Consider the following 21,245-nt stretch of genomic DNA (forward strand, 5'->3'; position numbering starts at 1 on the left):
ATGCTCCATCCACACTCGGCTGATGGATCTCGCACAGGAAGGAGAAAGACAAACATGTCAGTCAAGGAGAATACAAAGCGGCGAGCGGGAGGACAACAATGGCGAGCGGATACGGACGCGCCGATGAGCCGTAAACAAAAACTAATAAAGCAGTCGATGATTGTCAGGAACACACTTGCCATCATAACTATACAAACTAGTATATATGTTTACTATACTATATTAGTCCTAGTCAAAGATCCTTTATAAGATAAGAGCGCTCTGCTGTTTTTGAGGACGAACCGCAAAAGCACTAGTAAAGATTCTCTATATGACAGTCACACACTTGTTTTAAAGTACTCTGCTCTTTTGGGCAACCTACTGGGAAGCTGCTGTTTTTTCCACTGCAGAAACGCTTGTCAAATCAAAGATCCTCTATATCAGCAGTGATGGCCCTTTGACTCGTGCCCCATTTAACTGAATGGGAAATATACCGTAACATATGATCATGCTCGTGTACTGACATTTGACCTGAAGCCATGAACCCCCCCTCCGTCCCCATACACACTAAAAAACAAACTTTATTATGTTAAATAATAATAATAATAAATATTGAAGAAAACTCAAATTTTCATTGATTTTCATTTCATTTCATTGATTTTTGAAAAAGCTTGAGCAGCACTGACAGCAGGTTGCTAGTTTTGATCCCGCTTGTTGAGTATGAAGTGTAAATGATCCGGCTGGAATCTATCCATGGTGTCCTAAAAAAACCACTACCCCGTTCTTATTAGTGTCTAAAATACAAACCTCATTTCCGCGTGAATCTCCCCCCCCCACGTCCCAGCAAGGGATCCCACTTGTTGAGTATGAAGTGTAAATGATCTGAATGGAATCTGTCCATGGTGTCCTAAAAGAACCACTACCCCGTTCTTATTAGTGTCTAAAATACAAACCTCATTTCCGGGTGAATCCCCCCCCCCCACGTCCCAGCAAGGGATCCCACTTGTTGAGTATGAAGTGTAAATGATCTGAATGGAATCTTTCCATGGTGTCCTAAAAGAACCACTACCCCGTTCTTATCCTTTTTGCTGCGGTCTCCTCACACTGCGAGGCGTTCAGGCGTGCTCATAATTTTGAGTATTCAGAGCTAATTGCTTTTCTTTTTTTTTCTACATACCCCCTACGGCAATTGATGTACCCCCAGGGGTACGCCCACCCACTACAATAACAAGTCAATCATCCTTCAAATGATTGGAGTGGTCTGCTGTTATTGGAACTGCAAAGATCCTCTATATGACAGGCTTGCGACTGTTTTTAAGGACCAACTGCAAAAAGATCCTGTGTGATGAAGGAAGTGTCACCGTGTGGCGAGTGGAGCCTGACTATCCTGCATGACTAAAGGGTCTTTGTGCTTTTTCCGGTGGTCCGGACTCTCCAATGAACGGGTGTTTCGTCAGCCTTGAGTCATTCCTTGTGGAAGATTCCAGGCAAACACAAAATCCGAGGAACGTCTCACCTCTGGCGCTCCTTTTTTTTTTGAAGACGCAAGACCTTCAACATCAAAGGCCATACAATCGCCTCACGCCGACGTCGTCAAAGTTCATTTCTTTCCACACATGACGACTCCAGCAGCCTCCAAAATGGGATCTTTGGAGTTGTTCAACGTGCTAAATTGCTCCATTGATGCCACCAATTGCATTCTTAGGCAGGGGTCTCAAACCCGCGGTCCATGGAACACACGTTTTGTGACCCGCTACTTCAAAGTTTAGTATAAATGCAGCCTGGGTGCCTTGAATCTCCTCAGGAGACGCTCAGAGGAACGTTAGCTTGCCGAAAAGGAAGCGGCTCTTTAATTGAGCGACAACACAAAAATGACAACACAGCTTGTAACAAGTAAACATGTGGGGCGTGTGCCTTGGGGCCTTGGGGCCTTGGGGCCTTGGGGCCTTGGGGGCTTGGGGCCTGTTGGCCTGTGTCTGATACCGTAGGAGTTGGCTCGGAGTAGTCAAGGCCCTTTTCTGTTCCCAGTGCCCAAAGCCAGGTCCATAAAAGGCATGCTTGGATGAGTTTGAGGCGGAAGAAGACCACTAAAAACGTTTGGGGTGAACCAAATGAAGAATGTGGTGGCTTCTCACAAAACCAAAATACCCAAATCCTCTATCAAGCCTTCCTGGAAAAGTCCATAGTTATTATTATCGCAGCAAAATAGGTGACCAAGTCCATATTTGGCACTTCCTGTCTGGTTAGACTTGATCAATGCATGGGCGGAGCCGTTGCCTGGAAATATGAATACATTTATTCATGCGTTGGACTTCCAGCAATCCCAACGAAGGCGACTCCAGACAAGGTGAGCCATGACGCCAGGAAGAAGACGAAGTAGCAAGAGTGAAGTCCGGCGATGCTTCCAGAATGATCCAACATATGCTTGGCGTCCATCAGAGGGTAGCGAGGAAGTTCTAGATGCCGTTTCCTCTTACGTTCCCTCTCAGCCATATGTGGCGTACGGAAATGACGGCACCGATCTGGCGCCCTGCAGAGGCTGAGGAGGTCACATGGGTGAGACATCCCAAAGTCAGTCCTCCTCTTCCACGTAGGTGGAAGGAAACCAGCCCACCTGGAAGAAGAACGTGCAGTATTTACCTCGTTCATCTTAATCTTAATTAGTATCACATATCTGCATGGTAAATTATTTCTAAAAATGACACTAGCTAGGTGAAAATGCAGTATAATAACAAAAATGCCATGAATAATGTACTATGTACTCAAATATTCGGAGCTACACAACAAAACAAAAACACCCGATAACAAATAACAGTGATATTTTTTGAGACGATAGCTCACACTTGACAAAAAGAAAAAAGAGTAAATCTCTACAGAGAGAAGATTTGGCAAAGCGGCCAACCCACCCTGCCCCCGACCTCTCCCTTCCACCAGCCGTGGGACGTCTTGCTGTGGATGCTCACCACATCTCCCCGCAGCAGCGGCAGCTCCCACGTGTCTCTGGAAGTGAAATCGTAGCGGGCCACGGCCACCGACACCACCCTGGGACAAAACACTGGCACATACCAGGACCGCTATTGGTTACACGCCTGATCACGTGACTCACGGGAAACATGCGCTAAATTCATGCACAGAAATGTCTTTCCTTTCTGACAAGGAAGACAAAGTCCACCCAGGTGGGGAAGTTAGGAGAACGTCTTTCAGGTACAGTAGAACCTCAATTTGCTCCAAAAAACATCCAGGCAATTCATTAATTAAAAATAAAGCAAATCGAATTCATCTGTTCATACATTGTGTAGAGAACAATTACAGTATATACCGTATTTTCTGGACTATAAGTCGCTCCAGAGTATAAGTCGCACAAGACCATAAATGCATAATCAGGTAGACAAAAACATACATAAGTCACTCCAGAGTATAAGTTGCACAAGAACAAAAATGCATAATTAGGTAGAAAAAAACATACATAAGTTGCTGCGGAGTACAAGTCGCACAAGGCCAAAAATGCATAATTAGGTAGAAAAACAACATACATAAGTTGCTGCGGAGTATAAGTCGCACAAGGCCAATAATGCATAATCAGGTAAGATAAAAACATACATAAGTCTCACTGGAGAATAAGTCGCACAAGGCCAAAAATGAATAATCAGGTAGAAAAAAACATACATAAGTCGCACTGGAGTATAAGTAGCATTTTTTGCGGGTAATTTATTTTCCAAACTACTTGACCAAAACAGACATTACGTCCTCTTGGAAGGCAAGTTGTAACAATAAAAGAATAGAGAACAGGCTGAATAGGTGTAAGATATGCTAACACAATGCTTATTCAGCTACACTAAAAATAAACATGAACACAAAAGGTGTCCAGTGTTTATGGAACATAAACACTTTTTTTTATTTATAAGTCGCTCTGGAGTATAAGTTGCAGGAACAGCCAACCTAGGAAAAAAAGGTGTGACTTATAGCCGGGAAAATACGGTACATGCAGAAAACGATGTTGACTACTGATGTGATTTCTCATAAATCCTAACGAGACGTAAGTTATTTGCGTTTCCCATCTTCTTTATGGAATGGCTGACACTCACCAACGTTGGCAGGCCAACGGTACAGAGCAAATGGGCTCGTTACGTACCGTTTAATGCAATACCGTACCATTGGTAATCATTTTCTCCCCCACAGTATTTCTTTCTTCATGTGTCACATTTTTAGTCAAGAAGCACCTTAACGGAGCGCACCAGGGCGCCATCCGCTGGCCACGGTGTCACACGAGTGCATTATTCATCATAAGGAAAGAAGATAGTGAAGTCATGTCATGCAGGAAGCCTTTTCTACAAAGAGAGCAAAGCTGTAGAATGTACCTGACCAGAAAGGAGAGGAGGAGGGAGGAACAAAGCTGCAACCATCGGGAGGAACTACACACACAAACAGCCAAAAAGAGAGAACAGGAAGTTTGAAATGGAGAGAGAAAGTTGGCAAAGTCAAAGAATAAGCTGGGATGCAACAATGAGTGGGAGAGAAGAGGTCGTGATGTCTTATCTAGCTGACATTGGTGCCCCCCCAACAAGAGATGTTGTCAAGATGCTAGCATGAATGTAGTTATAGTTTCATCATGGTTACAAAAATACTCAATGACTTATGGACAATTAGTCAATTAGTGCTGACAACCAACCCCTGCGACGTCATTCAGATGTTCCCATTCCAACAAAACAACTCAAGTCATGTGATGAACTGGCAAGCTGTCAGAGATCAGGCTAACATGCCACCCACTCATCCACCGTGCCAACAAACACAAATATGATTGGAATCTACGGTTAATGTTTGTTGATGTAGACATGAATCTTAGAAGATGAAATAAAGATGGCAACTATACGTAGCATCCCTACAGTATTCCCAAACATGTAAAAAAAAAAAAGCACTGGTATCCCCGAGCATGCTGTAAGGCACCGGCACAAATAAAGTCTAATGTATTTTTGTTTAGGAGACACACGACTGAATAAACAGCTTTGAGTTTGATGGGCTCCATATATGCTGATATTATATTTTATATTCATCACATTTGGAACTGATAGAACAAAACAAAACCAGTTCAAAAAAAGAGTGGAAACCAGTGGACCAGTGGTGGTCAAAACACAAACCCCCTACAGAGCACAGTTTATTCCCAGTAAAATACCAGGAGAGCCAACTGATGGTGTTGACTCTCACACGCCCAGCAGATCATCAGATGGTCCTTATATACCCGCCCAGCCCTGCTGATCACTCAGACCTTCAGCTGGGAGTGGACACCTCAGCTGCTTCCACTTGCTCCTAACGAACAAGGTGAGTCTTGTGGGGAAAACTAAAGAAAACTCAAACAGGAAGTTTGAACAATTCTTGATGTTGCTAGAAATGGAAGTGGAGCCACCAAACTAAGGTTGCTTGGATGCTGTGTGGTCTTCCATTAAGGTACATGAGGAACTCACGAGGAACTCATGAGGAACTCACGAGGAACTCACGAGGAACTCATGAGTAGTGGTGAGGAGTAGTGGTGAGGCTGCGGTAGCGTCCTTCCTTCCTTCCTTCCTTCCTTCCTTCCTTCCTTCCTTCCTTCCTCCCTTCCTTCCTTCCTTCCTTCCTTCCTTCCTTCCTTCCTTCCTCCTTTCCTTCCCTCCCTCCCTTGCTCCTTCCTTCCTTCCTTTTGTCCGTCCGTCCGTCCTTCCTTGCTACCTTCCTTCCTTCCTCCCTCCCTCCTTTCCCTCCTTCCTTCCTCCTTTCCTTCCCTCCCTCCCTTGCTCCTTCCTTCCTTCCTTTTGTCCGTCCGTCCGTCCGTCCTTCCTTGCTTCCTTCCTCCCTCCCTTCCGTCCTTCCTTCCTCCCTCCCTCCCTCCCTCCCTCCCTCCCTTCCTTCCTTCCTCCCTTCCGTCCTTCCTTCCTTCCCTCCTTCCTTCCTCCTTTCCTTCCCTCCCTCCCTTGCTCCTTCCTTCCTTCCTTCCTTCCTTCCATCTGTCCTTCCTTTTGTCCGTCCGTCCGTCCTTCCTTGCTACCTTCCTCCCTCCCTCCCTTCCTTCCTTCCTTCCTTCCTCCCTTCCTCCCTTCCGTCCTTCCTTCCTTCTTTCCTTCCCTCCCTCCCTTGCTCCTTCCTTCCTACCTTCCTTCCATCTGTCCTTCCTTTTGTCCGTCCGTCCGTCCTTCCTTGCTACCTTCCTTCCTCCCTCCCTCCCTCCCTCCCTTCCTTCCTTCCTTCCTTCCTTCCTCCCTCCCTCCCTCCCTCCCTTCCGTCCTTCCTTCCTTCCTCCCTCCCTCCCTTCCGTCCTTCCTTCCTTCCTTCCTCCTTTCCTTCCCTCCCTCCCTTGCTCCTTCCTTCCTTCCTTCCATCTGTCCTTCCTTTTGTCCGTCCGTCCATCCTTCCTTGCTACCTTCCTTCCTTCCTTCCTTCTATCCCAGAATGCAACCAGGCATCGGTTCCCCGCTAGGTAAGTGCATTGAATGGCGGAGACGCACAAATGCACCTTTGAAGATGGCCGACCGATGGCGTTGGGAGGAGGAGGATGAGGGTGACGAAGATGTGGCTACATCTCACACACACACACACACACACACACACACACACACACACACACACACAAGATAAGTTTGTTGACATGCTTGTTATGTGATCTGAACTCCAGCTGTTTTTTATGCTAACTCTTCCTAGCGTGGCGTTCCCGCCATGAGAGCTGGGGGGTTTTCCCCGCAGTGGGCGGCTGTCACACTCGTCTTCTTCTTCTACTCGGTTGCCCGTCCAAGTGACATGTCGTGTCCTGTCAGGGAGATTGTGCATCCATCTGGGAAGCAAGTATGCATGCGGCGTGTGACGCTCCGGCGAGGAGAGGCTCCTGGTGCCTTGCCTCGGGGCATCGGCCTCTAACTGGGACCACCCCGGCTCGCCTGGTGGGCTGCCAGCTTTGCTCCTCTACGTTGCTTTGACGTTGCACTTATGTTGCTGGCTTTTCGCCTCCTGGAGCATCCTGTTGGAGGATGCAAGACCACCTGATCTACGTCAGGGAAGGTTCTTTCTTCCTTCCTTCTGTCTGTCCTTCCTCCCTTCCTCCTCTACTACTTTTTGAGAAGATGTATTGTCCTAAAGATGCCTGTGGTTGGACATCCAAGGCTGCATGGCTTACGTTGAGTCATACGTGCTTAAACGCCTCATTACTGCAACTTCCTCACCAAGGTGGCATCCATTTCCCCTTTCAGGTATCAGCTTGCTCTTCTTGTGGCGTCTCAACAACTCCAGTTACACAAAAAGGCAACAATAAAATAGAATCAAAGATTTTGTCTTGGCAGAGCACCCACTCTGAGTGAAAACACTTTTTTGGAAACCACCCCTCACACTTTGACTTCCATTTATGACATTCCATGTAATTTCCATTAGGAAAAACATGGCAGACTTTTCAGGAGACGTAAATATTTCAATGTGAAGGACATCCTCGCTTAATTATGAACACGGCCGAGCTGAAGGAAGAAGAAGGCGGCCGCCTCCGGAGCTGCGGTGTAGCTGGTGATGATGTACTTTACATTTCAAATAGCCAGCAAGCTAACATATTTCTATAGTTCTGCTTTGCATTTCTTTAAAGTGAAGAGAACTGCAAGAATGTTCCACATTGCCGTTATTATTTCAGTACTCTTTCCAAAGGGACACCCCCCTCTACTGGCCTGGTGTGTGTATTACACTCCATTTTTTGCACCAAGCCATCAAATACATTGAACTCATCTTGCAAGATGCGTGGGAGTGTTTCCACCTGTCAAGGAGGACGAGACCTGGAGGAAGCTTAGTTTGCCGTTCAGACTCACCGCTGCCAGGCTTGGGAATGGCCCAAGGCGAGCTTCCGTTGGAGAATTCCCGGTAAGGGACCCGCAGCGTGGTGTCCAGACTGCTGAAGCCTTCTTTTAAAGAGTGCTGCTTGTAGTACTCCACCAAGTCCTGCAGGAATGCGACAGGCGGGGCAAAATAAAAACATTGGCCAATAATTTAGAATAGTTTTTATATTAGCATTCTTTTGAAATACTGTACGGTAATTGTATGAATGGAGCCATTATTCTGCACTGTGGTGTTATCTAATACATTTCATACAAGTAATGTTCAAAAGTCCCAAATATAATAAAGCAATATATTATATAAAACAACATATAATGTCAAAATATACACCATATATAATTGACTAAAATGCAATGTAGCAACGATTCTACTGATTCTTGGTGTAACATTTTTTTTACCATCACAGTCTTGAAGTGTCGACTCTCGGCGATGTAAAAGCAGCCATCCTTGGTCAGAATCTTAATGTGCTTGACTCTGTCGTTGAACCTGAGTGAGATGAATAAGACATGGGGTGCTAATCAGCGAGACGCTTCCACGTCAGGCCAGCCTCCGTGCTGAAAGTCACGAAGGTCTGTCGCCAGCGCTCGCTACCGACGTGGACCGTTACGGAATTTGGTGGGAATGTGTCAATCACGGACCACCTTGGCTATCTTGGGTACCACCAGTTGCCGGTCGGACCGACAACGTGCGAGTCCGAATCACTTCATCGCGTCAGGGATGAATTGAAAGGCCGATCAGTGAACAGAAATGCCCATGATGTCCATGAATGTATCACCAAATATTTCTTCTGCTGGGGCGTGTGTCCTTGAATTCTTTACAAGCTGACCTTGAAGTAGAATAGAAGCTCGTTCTGTGCATGTCGGATTCACGGTAAATCTCCCCGTGTGCGCTTGGAGTACGACAGATGAGGGGAACTTTGGTGGCACGGCCAAATCACTGACACGTTATGAATCCATGCGGCGGCATCCATTATTGATGTCTATTGAGTTATGTGCTGCATAACGCATGGAGACAGATGAGACGTTTGCGCCTCTCTTCCTCCCTCCTGGCCACCGTATCGCTCGCCGCACAACTGACCACTCCACACCTCCACTCGATTAGACGCGGCTCTCCGTGTGAAGTTCCCTTATCGCCAAACGGCCGTCCCTGATGATGATGATGATGATGATATCAAGCGCCGCTGAGGGCTGGTGTTCAAAAGCTCGAGTCTGATGGGGTGTCACTGGCTAAATGTTTGGATCTGAGGGTTTATGTGCTCCAATTTGCTGTTTGATGACTCCCTTGACTCTGCTTATGACCATCACTTGGTTGCTCCGCTTTTCAAAGGCAGGCTTCACTACGCATCTTAAAACAATGCCTGGCATGCTCAGCTACAAACATGGGAGATGTTAGGTTTCATCATTTAGTTTATCTTTAGCAAATATACTAACTACATACACTGCTTAACATTATCAACTAAGGAAGGAAGGAAGGAAGGAAGGAAGGAAGGAAGGAAGGAAGGACGGAGGGAGGGAGGGACGGAAAGGAGGAAGGAAAGAAGGAAGGATGGAAAAAGGAAGGAAGGAAGGAGGGATGGAAAGAAGGAAGGAAGGAAGCAAGGAAGCAAGGAAGGAAGCAAGGACGCAAGGATGCAAGGAAGGAAGGAAGGAAGGACAGACGGACGGAAGGAAGGAAGCAAGGAATGAGGGAAGGAAGCAAGGAAGCAAGGAAGCAAGGAAGCAAGGAAACAAGGAAGCAAGGAACCAAGGAACCAAGGAACCAAGGAAGGAAGGCAGGAAGGAAGGAAGGAAGGAAGGAAAGACAGACGGACAGAAGGAAGGAAGGAAGGAAGCAAGGAATGAGGGAAGGAAGCAAGGAAGCAAGGAAGCAAGGAAGCTCCACCAGTGATGTCACAAAGGAGTGGAAGAGGATTCTTCAATTGTATCCAAGTTGACTTTCTTCTGTATTGTCCTGATGTCTCCTAAGATGGTACCACACCGCTAATTAGCATTACTTACGTAATTAAGCATTACTTACCACGTCCTCCTGGTGGAACTGGAGGACGTGGCTGCGGACCGGGAAGTCCGGACTTCCCTACTAAGACTGCTGGATGGACGTACGTATTTAAGATGATGTCCTTTTTGCAAGGAGGATCTTACAGACCTTTCTTTACAAATAGAACTCAATCAGGTTGGTAAAGAAGTCACGGCAAACAAAGACTGATAGCAAGTGCTCAGGGTTTTGTAAAGGCAGCTCCCAGAGCGTTTGTGGAAGAGGAGCACACGCGTCATCAGTATGCTAAGCCACTTCTCGGCACAAGAAGACACAAACAATTGGTGGAAAATTAAAAGGCTTTTCCTTTTGTGTGTAATCCGCTGATTTCTCTACGAGCACCTCAAGCAGCAGGCAGTTCATCTCCATTGTGTTTTGCATAATAGCATCCGGAGCCAAGCACCATGCGAGGAAGGGAGCAGTGCCGCATAATGTTCTAACCTTGACTAATTAATTGTTTGCCTGCTGAATCAATTAGCTAGCCTCCCACCACAATGGATCACGGAGAAACCCGCCCAGTTCCTCGGGTTTTACACAACAATGTGGAAAATGGCTACCGGCTGCAGCTAAAGTCACTTCTTGGAAGACATTTGCCGGATCGGATAGCTTTCTCATAGACTTAGTCACTTCTTAGTCTGCTCAAAGTCACACTCATCTCCAAGACCTCGACATCATGATCTTCTCAGGCTATCCAGACAAACGGAAAAATTGAACCAAAATGGATAAAATATCCAAAAAGTCCAATGGATCAGTCAAACCTTCTACAGATCCTTCTAAAAAACAGATCAATGTACCTTGGATCCATCCAGGAAATCATATCCAACACTGGTATATCGCAGTCATCCATCCAAAAAAACCCAAAAACAGATCAATCTACCTTAGATCCATCCAGGAAATCCTTTCCAACACTGGTATATCACAGTCATCCATCCAAAAAAAACAAAAAAACAGATCAATCTACCATGGATCTACCAGGTAATCCAATCAAACACTGGTATATCGCAGTCATCCATTCAAAAAACCCCAAAACAGATCAATCTACCATGGATCCATCCAGGAAATCCTACGCAACACTGGTATATCGCAGTCATCCATCCAAAAAAAAAAAAACCCAAAACAGATCAATCTACCTTGGATCCACCCGGTAATCCAATCAAACCCTGACCGATGTTGGTGGATCCCTTCAAACAGATCCTTCCGCCACGGAAACTTACTTTATACTGATGGCGTACTCTGTACACTCTCTACTCCTGTTCCGGACCAGATAGGTGCTGTTTCCTCTGTCCTGGAGCTCCACCTCGGCCTGGAACCTCTCCATAGGGCCTGCAAACCTGAATCGCCCGCAAACACAATCAACTTCATGAAGAAACAAAGGAGAATTACGTTTTATTTTTGTTTGTGGTCAGTTTTCATGGCTTACCAGAGCTGTGAAGAGTAATCTACGGGCTTGGGAAGCTGCCAGGGAAAAGAAGTGTGGTTATTTTGCCGTGCATCGCACTGCAAAGGTGGAAGGCATTCCTGGTAATGTGATATTCAGGCCGCTAAGATCAAACCTCGACAGAGGCAGAGAGACATAATGGAATGGCTCAGACATCAATACTAGCCATTAGCTGCTAAAGGCGTTGCGTTCACACTTAATATGGCACATTGATCAGCAGGAATATTCACACTTACACACGGGCAAGGCCGCACAGCGTCGCTTGGAAAGAAGCCAGTCTTGCCGCTTGCCAGGATTTTGCCCTGTGAAGGCGACTGGATGTTAATCGCATTAAATTTGTCTCGGAGCGACCGGCGCCTAATAACCCCTCCTCTTCCTCGCCCGCACGCACCTCTGCTTCCCCTCCGACGGGCGCAGATAAATCCTCGGCAATTAGCGCACAACAAGCAGCGCATCTAATTTGCAGCCCCGACTTAATTATGGTTGCGACTCCGCCGGCAGCTACATTTGGACTGCATCTCAACAAGGGCCTTATTTGCCCTAAATAATGGATCCTATTGGCCCCGCTGAATACCCAAACGGAGGCGCCGCAAAACCAAACAAGTGGATTTTATGTGAAGATATGAAAATCTACCAAGCCGATTCTTTACGATGAAGGAAGGCATTGATTGGCTCATTTTTCTTGGTTAGGTAGCGGGATTATGCAAAAACTACACCCCCCCACACCCACAGAACTTTTTGGAAGGGCAGTGCGAGAACCTTTTCAATTGCGGTGCAAAAACAGGAGCCCATTTTCAAGGTTACAGTCCAATTGCATTAAGTCCGAGGGGGGTTATTGACAAAGCACGTCTAGCAGATAGGCTAGGCCAGTTTATTCATAGAGCAGCATTCGTACACAAGGTAATTCTAAGGGCTTTACGGAAATGAACGCTACGATCATTTCATAAAATCATTCCATAAAAACATGAAATCATTCTACAATCATTGCATGAAATTCCACAAATCATTCCACGAAACAAAACAACAAATGAGTAGAAGTGTTTTCAGCCAAAGTTGAGGATTTTTGCACATTTTCTGGAAAACTGTTCCAGATTTTCATATTTAGTCCGAACTCCTGCGGGAGACCACTACCTTTAGGGGTGGGGCCAAATCCGACTACGGTATTCCGAACGGCACAAATAATGCACAAATAAGAAATACTTAAAAAATATTTGTATTCTGGAACAATGAAAACATCCTATCAGGAAGCTGCGTTTCTTGGTGAAACCGCAATCAGCCAATGAGTGAACGGCGTTCAGAAGTCCGTGTCACATGTTCATGTTGACAATGATAATGTAATGGCGGTTGAATAACTTGACGTCAGAACGGTTGTATTCTGTTGGCCATTTATTTAGAACAGCTTTAAGTCTCCTGTGACTTTGCAGATGTGATTGATGTACAAGTTGAACAGTTTTGGTCGCAGTATTGACCCCTGGGGTACTCCACACGTAATATTTAAACTTGCTTTAATCATTGATAATGATTTACTTTGACTACGCATATGAAATAATGTGTGGGTACTTTTACTTTTTTGTTGTTTTATTTAGTTGTAGTTATTTTTGTTGTAGTTATTTAGTTAGTTTTAGTTTTTCATTTGAAACAAAAGTATAGTAATACAGATTCCTGCAGTGCCGTCTACTGACTAGCATTGTTCTCGTGAACTTCTTCCACCATCTTAGTGTTAATATCAATCCGGAGGGACAGTCATTTGACTTAAGTGGGCCATAGCGTTGAAAATGAAGTCAATCTGAAGAGCTCCGCTCCTCATGCTGCTGTTTATGGGTCCAACTCTTCTTGATTAGGCTGAAATGCCTTTTTCGGCGTGGAAGCGTGCAAAGCTCGGCAGTAACTCGATTGGAGAGCAAATCTTTCGCCACCTCTATGATTCATTCCTCACAATAACATTTCATCAGAGCTTTTTGCGTCTATTTGTTATGCCCCGGATAAGCATGCGATAAAGATTAAACGTATTACTCTGCTGGCATAAACAGGCAGCAGCCAAAGGATCAAATGAAATTACAGTGATTGATTGTATTGTTCTGCCAGGGGGATGGAGATAATTGCCTTCTGGGTAACGGGGGGTATGAATTCTCCACGCGCTGTAATTCCATCCTGCGGTGCCGCCGGGGACGCCCGAGATTAAAGGTACCCTGTGGCGTTTTAATTGTCGTCACAAGTGCTTCTGTTTGGATTGTGTGTGTCTCGCCGTAACCTCTGTGGACTACTGATACTTTAGGAGATCATACTGATGTAAAAATACTCGTGTGTACTCTAGTTCAACTTTATGGGTTTAGTGCTTCTAATTTGACTACTTTCTTGAAATTGAATTTGAATTCTTCAGGGCCAGCAAAGCCTTCCGTGCAGGCCAAACCTCAATCAGAAGCAATTTTTCAGCCTCCGTGTGTTGCCATATCAACCCAATCTGCCCACGAATGCCGGCCCATTCCTCATCATTTCACGGCTTCAGTCTATCCAAGTTTTTCAAAATGTTGACATTTTGTCTTTTTGGCCTAAAAGAAGCATTTTAAAGCATAAAAATGGTTCAATAAAGTTCAATACAAATATGCATAAGGCATTCAGAAGACATTGTAATGATATGTAGTATTTTACACTGGTCACTATATGATGAGACCGTAGCCACCACAGGAAGTACTGCACAGTATGGAAAGTAAATAATAAACTCTCCCAACATGTCACTCTATATTATGTCTTATTTTCTCTTATTATGTCGAACATCTTTGGGTAAAAGACATGTACAGGCGACTATAGGGGTGTTATTTCATGTCTGAAGGGCTCTAATTAAAGTTAAAGGGGACCTATTATGCTCATTATTCGGCCTTTTGTATTGAGTTGTGGACCCCTATAGAGCAACTACACACAATAACCTGCAGATTGTGGACAAACACGCCTCATACTGCGTGCTTTTCTCATGGTAGCGGTTAGTGTCAATAATAAAGATATGATTTAACGCCTCTGAGACGCTCCGTCCACTTAAAGTGACAAAGCTGCGGCGACAGGCCCTGGCGGTGGCAACGCAGCCTTCTGGCAGCTGTGCCCTCACCCTCGCCCTCGCCCTCCGCTTTGTCCTCTGTCACAACACTGACAAACAGCGTAGCCCGGCTGTGCTGCTGGCAAGGACTGGCATGCGTCTGGGGCGGCAGCATTAGCGGCAGGGAGGGTGCCTCCGCTGACGCAACAGGCGACATAAATCAGCACCCTTTCAAAAATAGATAAGGTCAACCACTAGGGGCCCTGAGAAGGCCCCCCTGGGAAGCTCGCTAAGTGGGCCTCGACTAGAGGTGCTGCGCTGCCAAAAGCATTTCCAGAAGGCGGTGGAGGTCCCGCTTGATTGTCTCTAAATCTATCAGGATGACATCATCGCGGGTGACATCATCACTATGATTTCATGTCACATGTGTCATATGACTGTACAGTCATAGTCCCAGTCATAGTCCCAGTCATAGTCCCAGTCATAGTCCCAGCCATAGTCCCAGCCATAGTCCCAGTCAAAGGCCAAGAAGGAATAATAATGCCCGATAATGGCCCCCGCCCCACCTATTGGATAATAATGTTCTCTCCCAGCCCTGAAGGTGGCGGTAATGCACATTTAAAACTAGATGACACCTAAAACACCAAAGTAGAACATCAAACGACTAGGTAGGACAGCTCTAGTCTGGAGGATTTAAGCAGGATCCAAAGGGTCCACCCCCCCTAAACCAGGGGTGTCCAAAGCTGTTCCGGTGAGGGCCACATATGAAAGGACGCAAGGGCCACTTTGATACATTGGAAATATAAAAAAAACTGCATCTAAGCTTTGTGTGATAAATGAAAAAGCATTTTATTCCTAGGAACTTCAACCTTTATACTACTTTTCCTATTTTTGCAAATCATCTTTTTTATTGTTTGAGATTTTTTCTGAATACATCTTTGTCATTTTTTTGTAATATTATCACATATAACTTCCGCAAAGCTTTTGTTTGTTGTTTGTCATTCATTGTCATCACTTTTAAAAAATAATGATCTGTAAAAATATTTTTTTCTTTCATATTTCAACTGTACGCTACCAAAATGTCCTCGTAATGTGATGATGTCATTCTTGTAACATTTTTCTTATAAAACGTTTTTCTCGTTTTCATTTTCAATTTTTCCAGTTTTTGTTCAATTCTATTTTTAGAATGCATCACCAGTACCCCCCCCCCCCCCCTCCAAGTACTGATGATAAGGTGATACCAGACGACACGCAGGGCGGATTCGAACTCGAAGATGTGGCGTGCGCCGGGGTCCGCTGAGCCGCGTCCTGCTATCTTTTTGGGGTGGGTGGGTGGGGGGGGGGGGTGACAGCTGTGGAGACAAGAGGCCAGTGACACGCACCTGCCACCAGGAGCTGTGCAGGTCGGCGAACATCAGCTCGATCACGTCGCCCGCATGAGCGCACAGCGGGGGGCCGCACGGAGGCCAGGGGGCGCCTCGGTAGTCTCTGATCATCAGCATCCTGGGCAGACCTGGAGGACATGACAAGGTTTATGGCCGGCCGTAAAAACAAAGCAGAGGCTCGTCTGCAGAAGGAGACATCAGTGTCATAAATTCGCCAGAAAAAGTTTGGGTTTTTTTTACCGATAGATGAAAAACATCCGTATGTCTGATAGCTTTTAGAAATATAAAACACCCCCACATCCCCTCCACACCCACTGGGACTTAGTTTACACTTAAAGACGCTGTGGGGTCAAAATACTACATGAGCTAGAAGTATTAGAAAGTATGGTCTACAGGAATTTTATGAAGCAACACATGCAGTTATGATTATTATTAAGGTATATATGTATATATATATACTTCAAGAACAATGGAAAGAATGCATCTTTGCCATAGTAGTACTAGGTACTAGATGGTACTAGATGGTACTAGGTGAAAAAGGAAACAGTCTATGATTGCTATCAAGAAGATGGCGTCCCTCCACTCCATCCTCTCCTATCTTTGCTAATTTGCTAATACGAGTATTCCGTTATGTTCATATTTTGGAATGTTATGTTATGTCTGGAAATGGATTCATCAGCTGTACATGATTTCCCGTGGGAAAAATTACTGCAGTTTTTGTACGTTTTGTTTATTTTCATCCACAAATTGACCTGCCAATAATCCTGTTATTGTCTTATGCGAAGGCGTTTGACAGGACCCCCCCCCCACGAAGCTCACTCCCCAAAGTGTCCCCACAAGGTCAGAAGCGACTGTTCCTGATTCAACCCTGATGGATGAATTGCGTGTTGAAGAGGCGTGTCCCGCTACTAAGTCAGCGTTCAGCCCCTCTCCAAATATTATCTCAAGGCGTGCACCAACATGGCGGCAGCCGTCGGGGTAAGCGGAGACGGAACGCCGCTGCCAGCGAGAACGACACGTCCACTCAGTCTCCCCCCGGAGACCCTCCCCGAAAGTGTGCCCCTCCTCGACACCAACCCGCCCGCGGCGAGGCGGGCCTGAGGACGCGATTAGCAGCCGGTGACCTCGCGTCATATTTACGCTTTGAATAAGAAATCATAAAACAGGTCATCAAGCCTGAATTCATCCCTGGGGTTGTTCAGAAGTCAGCCATCATTGGGGGGGGACTTAACAATGCTAAGAAATATTCAAGGCAAGTACCAATATGAGTTAAAATAAAAAAACAAGCTACGTTAACTTCCTCCCATGATGGATTTCGTCCCAGCAAAGCCTTCATTAGCAGTTGCTGCCGGGGAGCTGCATTGACGTCAGCCTCCCTCTGAATGAAATGAGTATAATGGATGTCAAATGAAACACATGCAAAGTGTCTGCCGGGAACGGAAGTCGATGTGTACGCACCGCAGCCGATGACGAAGCCGCTCTTGTCCCGTAAAAGTTGGACACTAAACAAGCGGGCAAACGCAAGCCAAGGTAACATTTTAGCAAAAACTTGGGATGTTAACCAAAAAAACCACCAGCCGGGGGAAACGTTAGTCATGGTGCCGCTGTATTTGTATTTTTCATTATAAGGAAAAGCGGTACTCACCTGGGTCACCTGGCGTCGTCGACTCCTGCAGGTGAAAAAGAAAGCGAAAGGGAAGTCTCAGAGGAGGACGTTTGAGTCATGAGTCATCGTCATGCTGGTTCAATCATTCATCCATTTTGGAGATACTGTAAGGGCTTTCATTTTGGGATAAAAAACATTGAACTCATAATAGGATGTCCATAACTTAGTTAGAAATTTGCAGAAACTATTTGCTATGAAATGTCATGTAATTAATGAAATAAATGAGTTACCGCCCGCGTTATTTTGATGTTCAAAGATGTTCTTCGTGAGAAGAATCTTACCTTGGACCTCAGCTTGGAAGCGTCTGCAGTGTGAGAAGAACATAGAGAAGAACATGGTATCAGTTTGGACTGCTTCTGGCTTCAGCAACAGTTTGGTGGAATCTAAAATATGTGACGTGGTTCTCCCCACCTCCGTGGATGCAGGGTGACAAAGTGTATACGACAATAATGCACCTTTCCCGCTAAGAGTGCACTGCTTCTGGCTTCAGCAACAGTTTGGTGGAATCTAAACTGTTCAATATCTAAACGGGAAAGGTGCATTATTGTCGTATACACTTTGTCACCGCATTTCCACCTGTCTTTTTGTGTTCATGTCTTACATAAGGCTTGTGGATGATGGGCTAAAGTCCAAAAGAAGGGCGGTTTTCCTTTAAGCTGCCCCACATCCATTGAGTAGGTCCTCTGGGTGGGACATTTTATATCTTGGTATTTTGGTATTTGGTTCTAGACCAAAGGTCACCATGGAAGTGAAGGGACTGTCTTTTCCAAAAGGCACTAAAAGCCTCGTCTCACCTGTCCTACCGCAGAGTCCCAGCTGACCCAAACACTCCTTGTGGACCGCCAGTCCGCATCTGAAGCACAGGTAGCCCTGGTTGAAGATGCCCCTGAAGACACGGGACGAGTTTAATGGATGCTACACGCCGTTCCCTTCAGGATCATCCCAGAAACACGGAAAAGCCTTCCGATGCGGACTCTTACCTCAGCAAGAGGTGGCAGAAGCTGCATGAAAGGATTCTTTCAAAGGTGTGCATCTTGAACTGGTGGCCGTTGTGGTTGGCCAGTTCAGGTCGGATGTTGGAGCTGACCAGGAAACAGGAAGTCATTGAAAAAATGTCAATAAAAGAAATCAAGTCTACCTGGCGTCATTTCGTCCTCAGCAAGCCGACCCGCTCTATGTAAAGCAGGGGTGTCCAAAGTGTGGGTCGGGGGACATTAGAGGCTCAAGCGTTTTGGGTTTGAATTGGCCTGCAGCACATAAAAACAGTAAAAATACAAAATCTGCAAAATAAAGTCAAAATATTAAGTGAAAAAAGTTGCAACCTAACAAGAAAAATAATGTTTTTACAAGAATAATGTCATACTACTGAACTACATCACAATCATCATAAAACTACATCATTTCATCATTTTATTTTTGTAAGCAAAAAAGCAAAAAAAAAAAAAAAAGGAAAAAAATCCTGAATTATTTTTTGTAAGCAAAAAAGCAAAAAAAAAAAAAAAAAAAAAGCAAAAAAGAAATCTGGATTATTTTTTGTAATCTTGGATTATTTTTTGTAAACAACGCAAAAAAAAGCAAAAAAAAAAATCCCGGATTATTTTTGTAATCCTGGATTTGTTTTTTGTAAGAAAAAAAAGCAAAACAAAATCCTGGATTATTTTTTGTAATCCTGGATTATTTTTTGTAATGGAGGTACTGAAATTCTTCAAGGAAATTTTCATTGCTAATTATGACAAACAACACAAAATAAAACTGTAATCATTGCAAACTAGGTTGGAGAAAAATGTTATAATATTATGGGAAGAAAGTCATAATATTATGAAATAATAATAAATAAAAAAAAACAGTAAAAAAGTGAAAATATTTTCCAACGGTAGCAGTACTCGCCACTCCCAAATAGCAAAAGAGTAACGTCCTACTGTGAAGACGAGAGGAAACACTCACTGAGCGCTTCTTCTGGTTCTTCTTTTCAACAGGTCATCAGTGAAATGATTTCAACCTCAGATTGTTGAAATATTAATATTCCACATGCACACCCACGTGTGTTTTCATCCAAACAAACACGCCAATCATCCAAATACACATCATTAAAACATGCATGCAGCAACATCCCAACATGACACAATAACTGTACCCCCCCACGCCCCCCCCACCCCGCCCAGGCAGGAAGAAGGACTTGTTTGTTGCAGTCCTTGTATGCGTGCATGTTGGTGTGTTATCTCACATTGGCAGCAGCTTGATTCCGGCAAACACAACATGCATGAAAGCATCAACCCCCCCCCCCAAACACCCCACCCACCTCACCCCACACCCCCGCCCTGAACGAGACACGCACACAAAATGGAAACAAATCAAGTAGACTCACACGGCCGCTTCAAACTGGTCCAGCCATTTCTTCTTCAGCTCTCTGGTCTTGAAGAAGAGCTCAAAGCCGGTGTGGCCCTGCTGGTGCGTCACATAGAAGCTGGAACACCACTGAAGAAGAAGAAGAAGAAGAAGGACAAGAAGGAGAAGGAGGAAGAGAAGAACAAAAATGAAAAATGGAAGGATGAACTTACTTTACCACTTTGCTATTTTGTCAATGTAACATTACTGCCACCTAGTGACCGGTATAGAATACTACATATCATATCTCCTGAATGCCTTACATATTTTACTTCATTTCTTCAATTATTAGCATCAACTTTCCTCTGTTTTTCCCATTTTTGCTTTAGTTTTTGTTTAAAATTGTTGTAATAGTAAACTTCTTGTAATAGTATCACTTTATTCCCATAATATTAGAACTTTTCCCCAAACTAATCATCCAAAAATGTATTTTGTTTTTTTCCTCATAATATTTTTTTTTATTCATTTTTTTTTTTTTTGGTGTAGTGGTTTTTCATTTCCCCAAATGATTAATTTCTTTTAATTTATTTAGGTTTTTTCCAAATATTTTCCAATATTTTCTAAGCTTGAACTTATTTCTTTAATGATATATGGATATTTTTTCCTCATAAGATGAAAGCATATAGTAAAATTACAACATTTTTTGGCCAATTTTGTCCTCCAAGCCCAGAGTGTTTTCCGCCATAATGTTCTCCAACGTGTTATGTCGCCTCCAATAAGAGCAGCTTCGCTCGCCTCGCTGAAGTCAACAAGTGTTTTCGAGGCTCTGCTGAGCGTGGAATCATCGGACGGCACCGCCACCGTCCTCGCTTGGCGGCACGCCGTTTACACGCTGAAGTTTCATTTTGCAGCGAATGATGTATGGCTGCGAGCAACCTTGGACGACCGCGCACATTCATCACCCGCTATTAGCATCTCGGCCGGACGGCACCCGGCGTTGGCGAGGAGGCTGCCTCCATCACATCGCTTGTTGTTTCTCCTTTTCCTTGTTTGTGTATGTGTCTGTTCTTAGCAGGGTGACACGGGAAAATCTATTTCTATGACGTTTAGGAGAAAAGATGTACATAAAAATACATATTAAAATTTTATTTTGTTTTGTTTGTTTTTCATACTATTTTTATACAAATTTTCATACTTTTTTAGAAGTCATTTTTAATGTTTATCTTTCTTTCTCATAATATTACAACCTTATTCTTAACCTTGTTGACTTTTTATTCTCCACATTTTGACTTAATTCTTAAAATGACTGCTAATTTTTCCATTTTGTATTTTTAAACAATTGTTATATTATGAATATGATGTAATAAAAACACTTTGGACCAACTGCTCTACCTTCTTGCCCTCCTTGTCCGAGTTGGGGTTGTCTGTGACCTTGAAGGCGTTGAGGTCGAGGACGTCCTTCATCTCGTAGTTGTCGCCGCGTCGCTTGCAGAGCACGGCGGCCACGTCAAACAGAAATATGTGTCTGCAACCAGAAGGCGGCGCCGTTTGACGGTTGAA

The 21,245-nt window shown here is 44.6% G+C and overlaps 1 protein-coding gene across 5 annotated transcripts in view; it reads right to left on the reverse strand.

Annotated features, from left to right (window-relative positions):
- Positions 1–868: 868 nt before the first annotated feature.
- Positions 869–21,245, reverse strand: part of LOC131109370 (guanine nucleotide exchange factor VAV3-like) — a 34,822-nt gene continuing 14,445 nt past the window's right edge. For 2 of the 5 annotated variants that reach the window (XM_058061291.1, XM_058061294.1), the window contains 15 exons: positions 21,078–21,210; positions 19,726–19,835; positions 18,341–18,442; positions 18,155–18,246; positions 17,642–17,664; positions 17,340–17,364; positions 15,692–15,822; positions 11,518–11,583; positions 11,264–11,298; positions 11,058–11,174; positions 8,211–8,298; positions 7,788–7,917; positions 4,338–4,391; positions 2,886–3,034; positions 869–2,593 (listed from right to left, as the gene is read on the reverse strand). In XM_058061291.1, the coding sequence (XP_057917274.1) occupies positions 2,552–2,593; positions 2,886–3,034; positions 4,338–4,391; positions 7,788–7,917; positions 8,211–8,298; positions 11,058–11,174; positions 11,264–11,298; positions 11,518–11,583; positions 15,692–15,822; positions 17,340–17,364; positions 17,642–17,664; positions 18,155–18,246; positions 18,341–18,442; positions 19,726–19,835; positions 21,078–21,210 (1,297 nt within the window). In that variant the 3' untranslated portion in view covers positions 869–2,551. The remainder of the gene's footprint in view (positions 2,594–2,885; positions 3,035–4,337; positions 4,392–7,787; positions 7,918–8,210; positions 8,299–11,057; positions 11,175–11,263; positions 11,299–11,517; positions 11,584–15,691; positions 15,823–17,339; positions 17,365–17,641; positions 17,665–18,154; positions 18,247–18,340; positions 18,443–19,725; positions 19,836–21,077; positions 21,211–21,245) is intronic. The other 3 variants (XM_058061292.1, XM_058061295.1, XM_058061293.1) reach the window with 2 other exon arrangements.

Source organism: Doryrhamphus excisus, chromosome 22 (assembly GCF_030265055.1).
Source record: "Doryrhamphus excisus isolate RoL2022-K1 chromosome 22, RoL_Dexc_1.0, whole genome shotgun sequence".
Lineage (NCBI taxonomy): Eukaryota > Metazoa > Chordata > Actinopteri > Syngnathiformes > Syngnathidae > Doryrhamphus > Doryrhamphus excisus.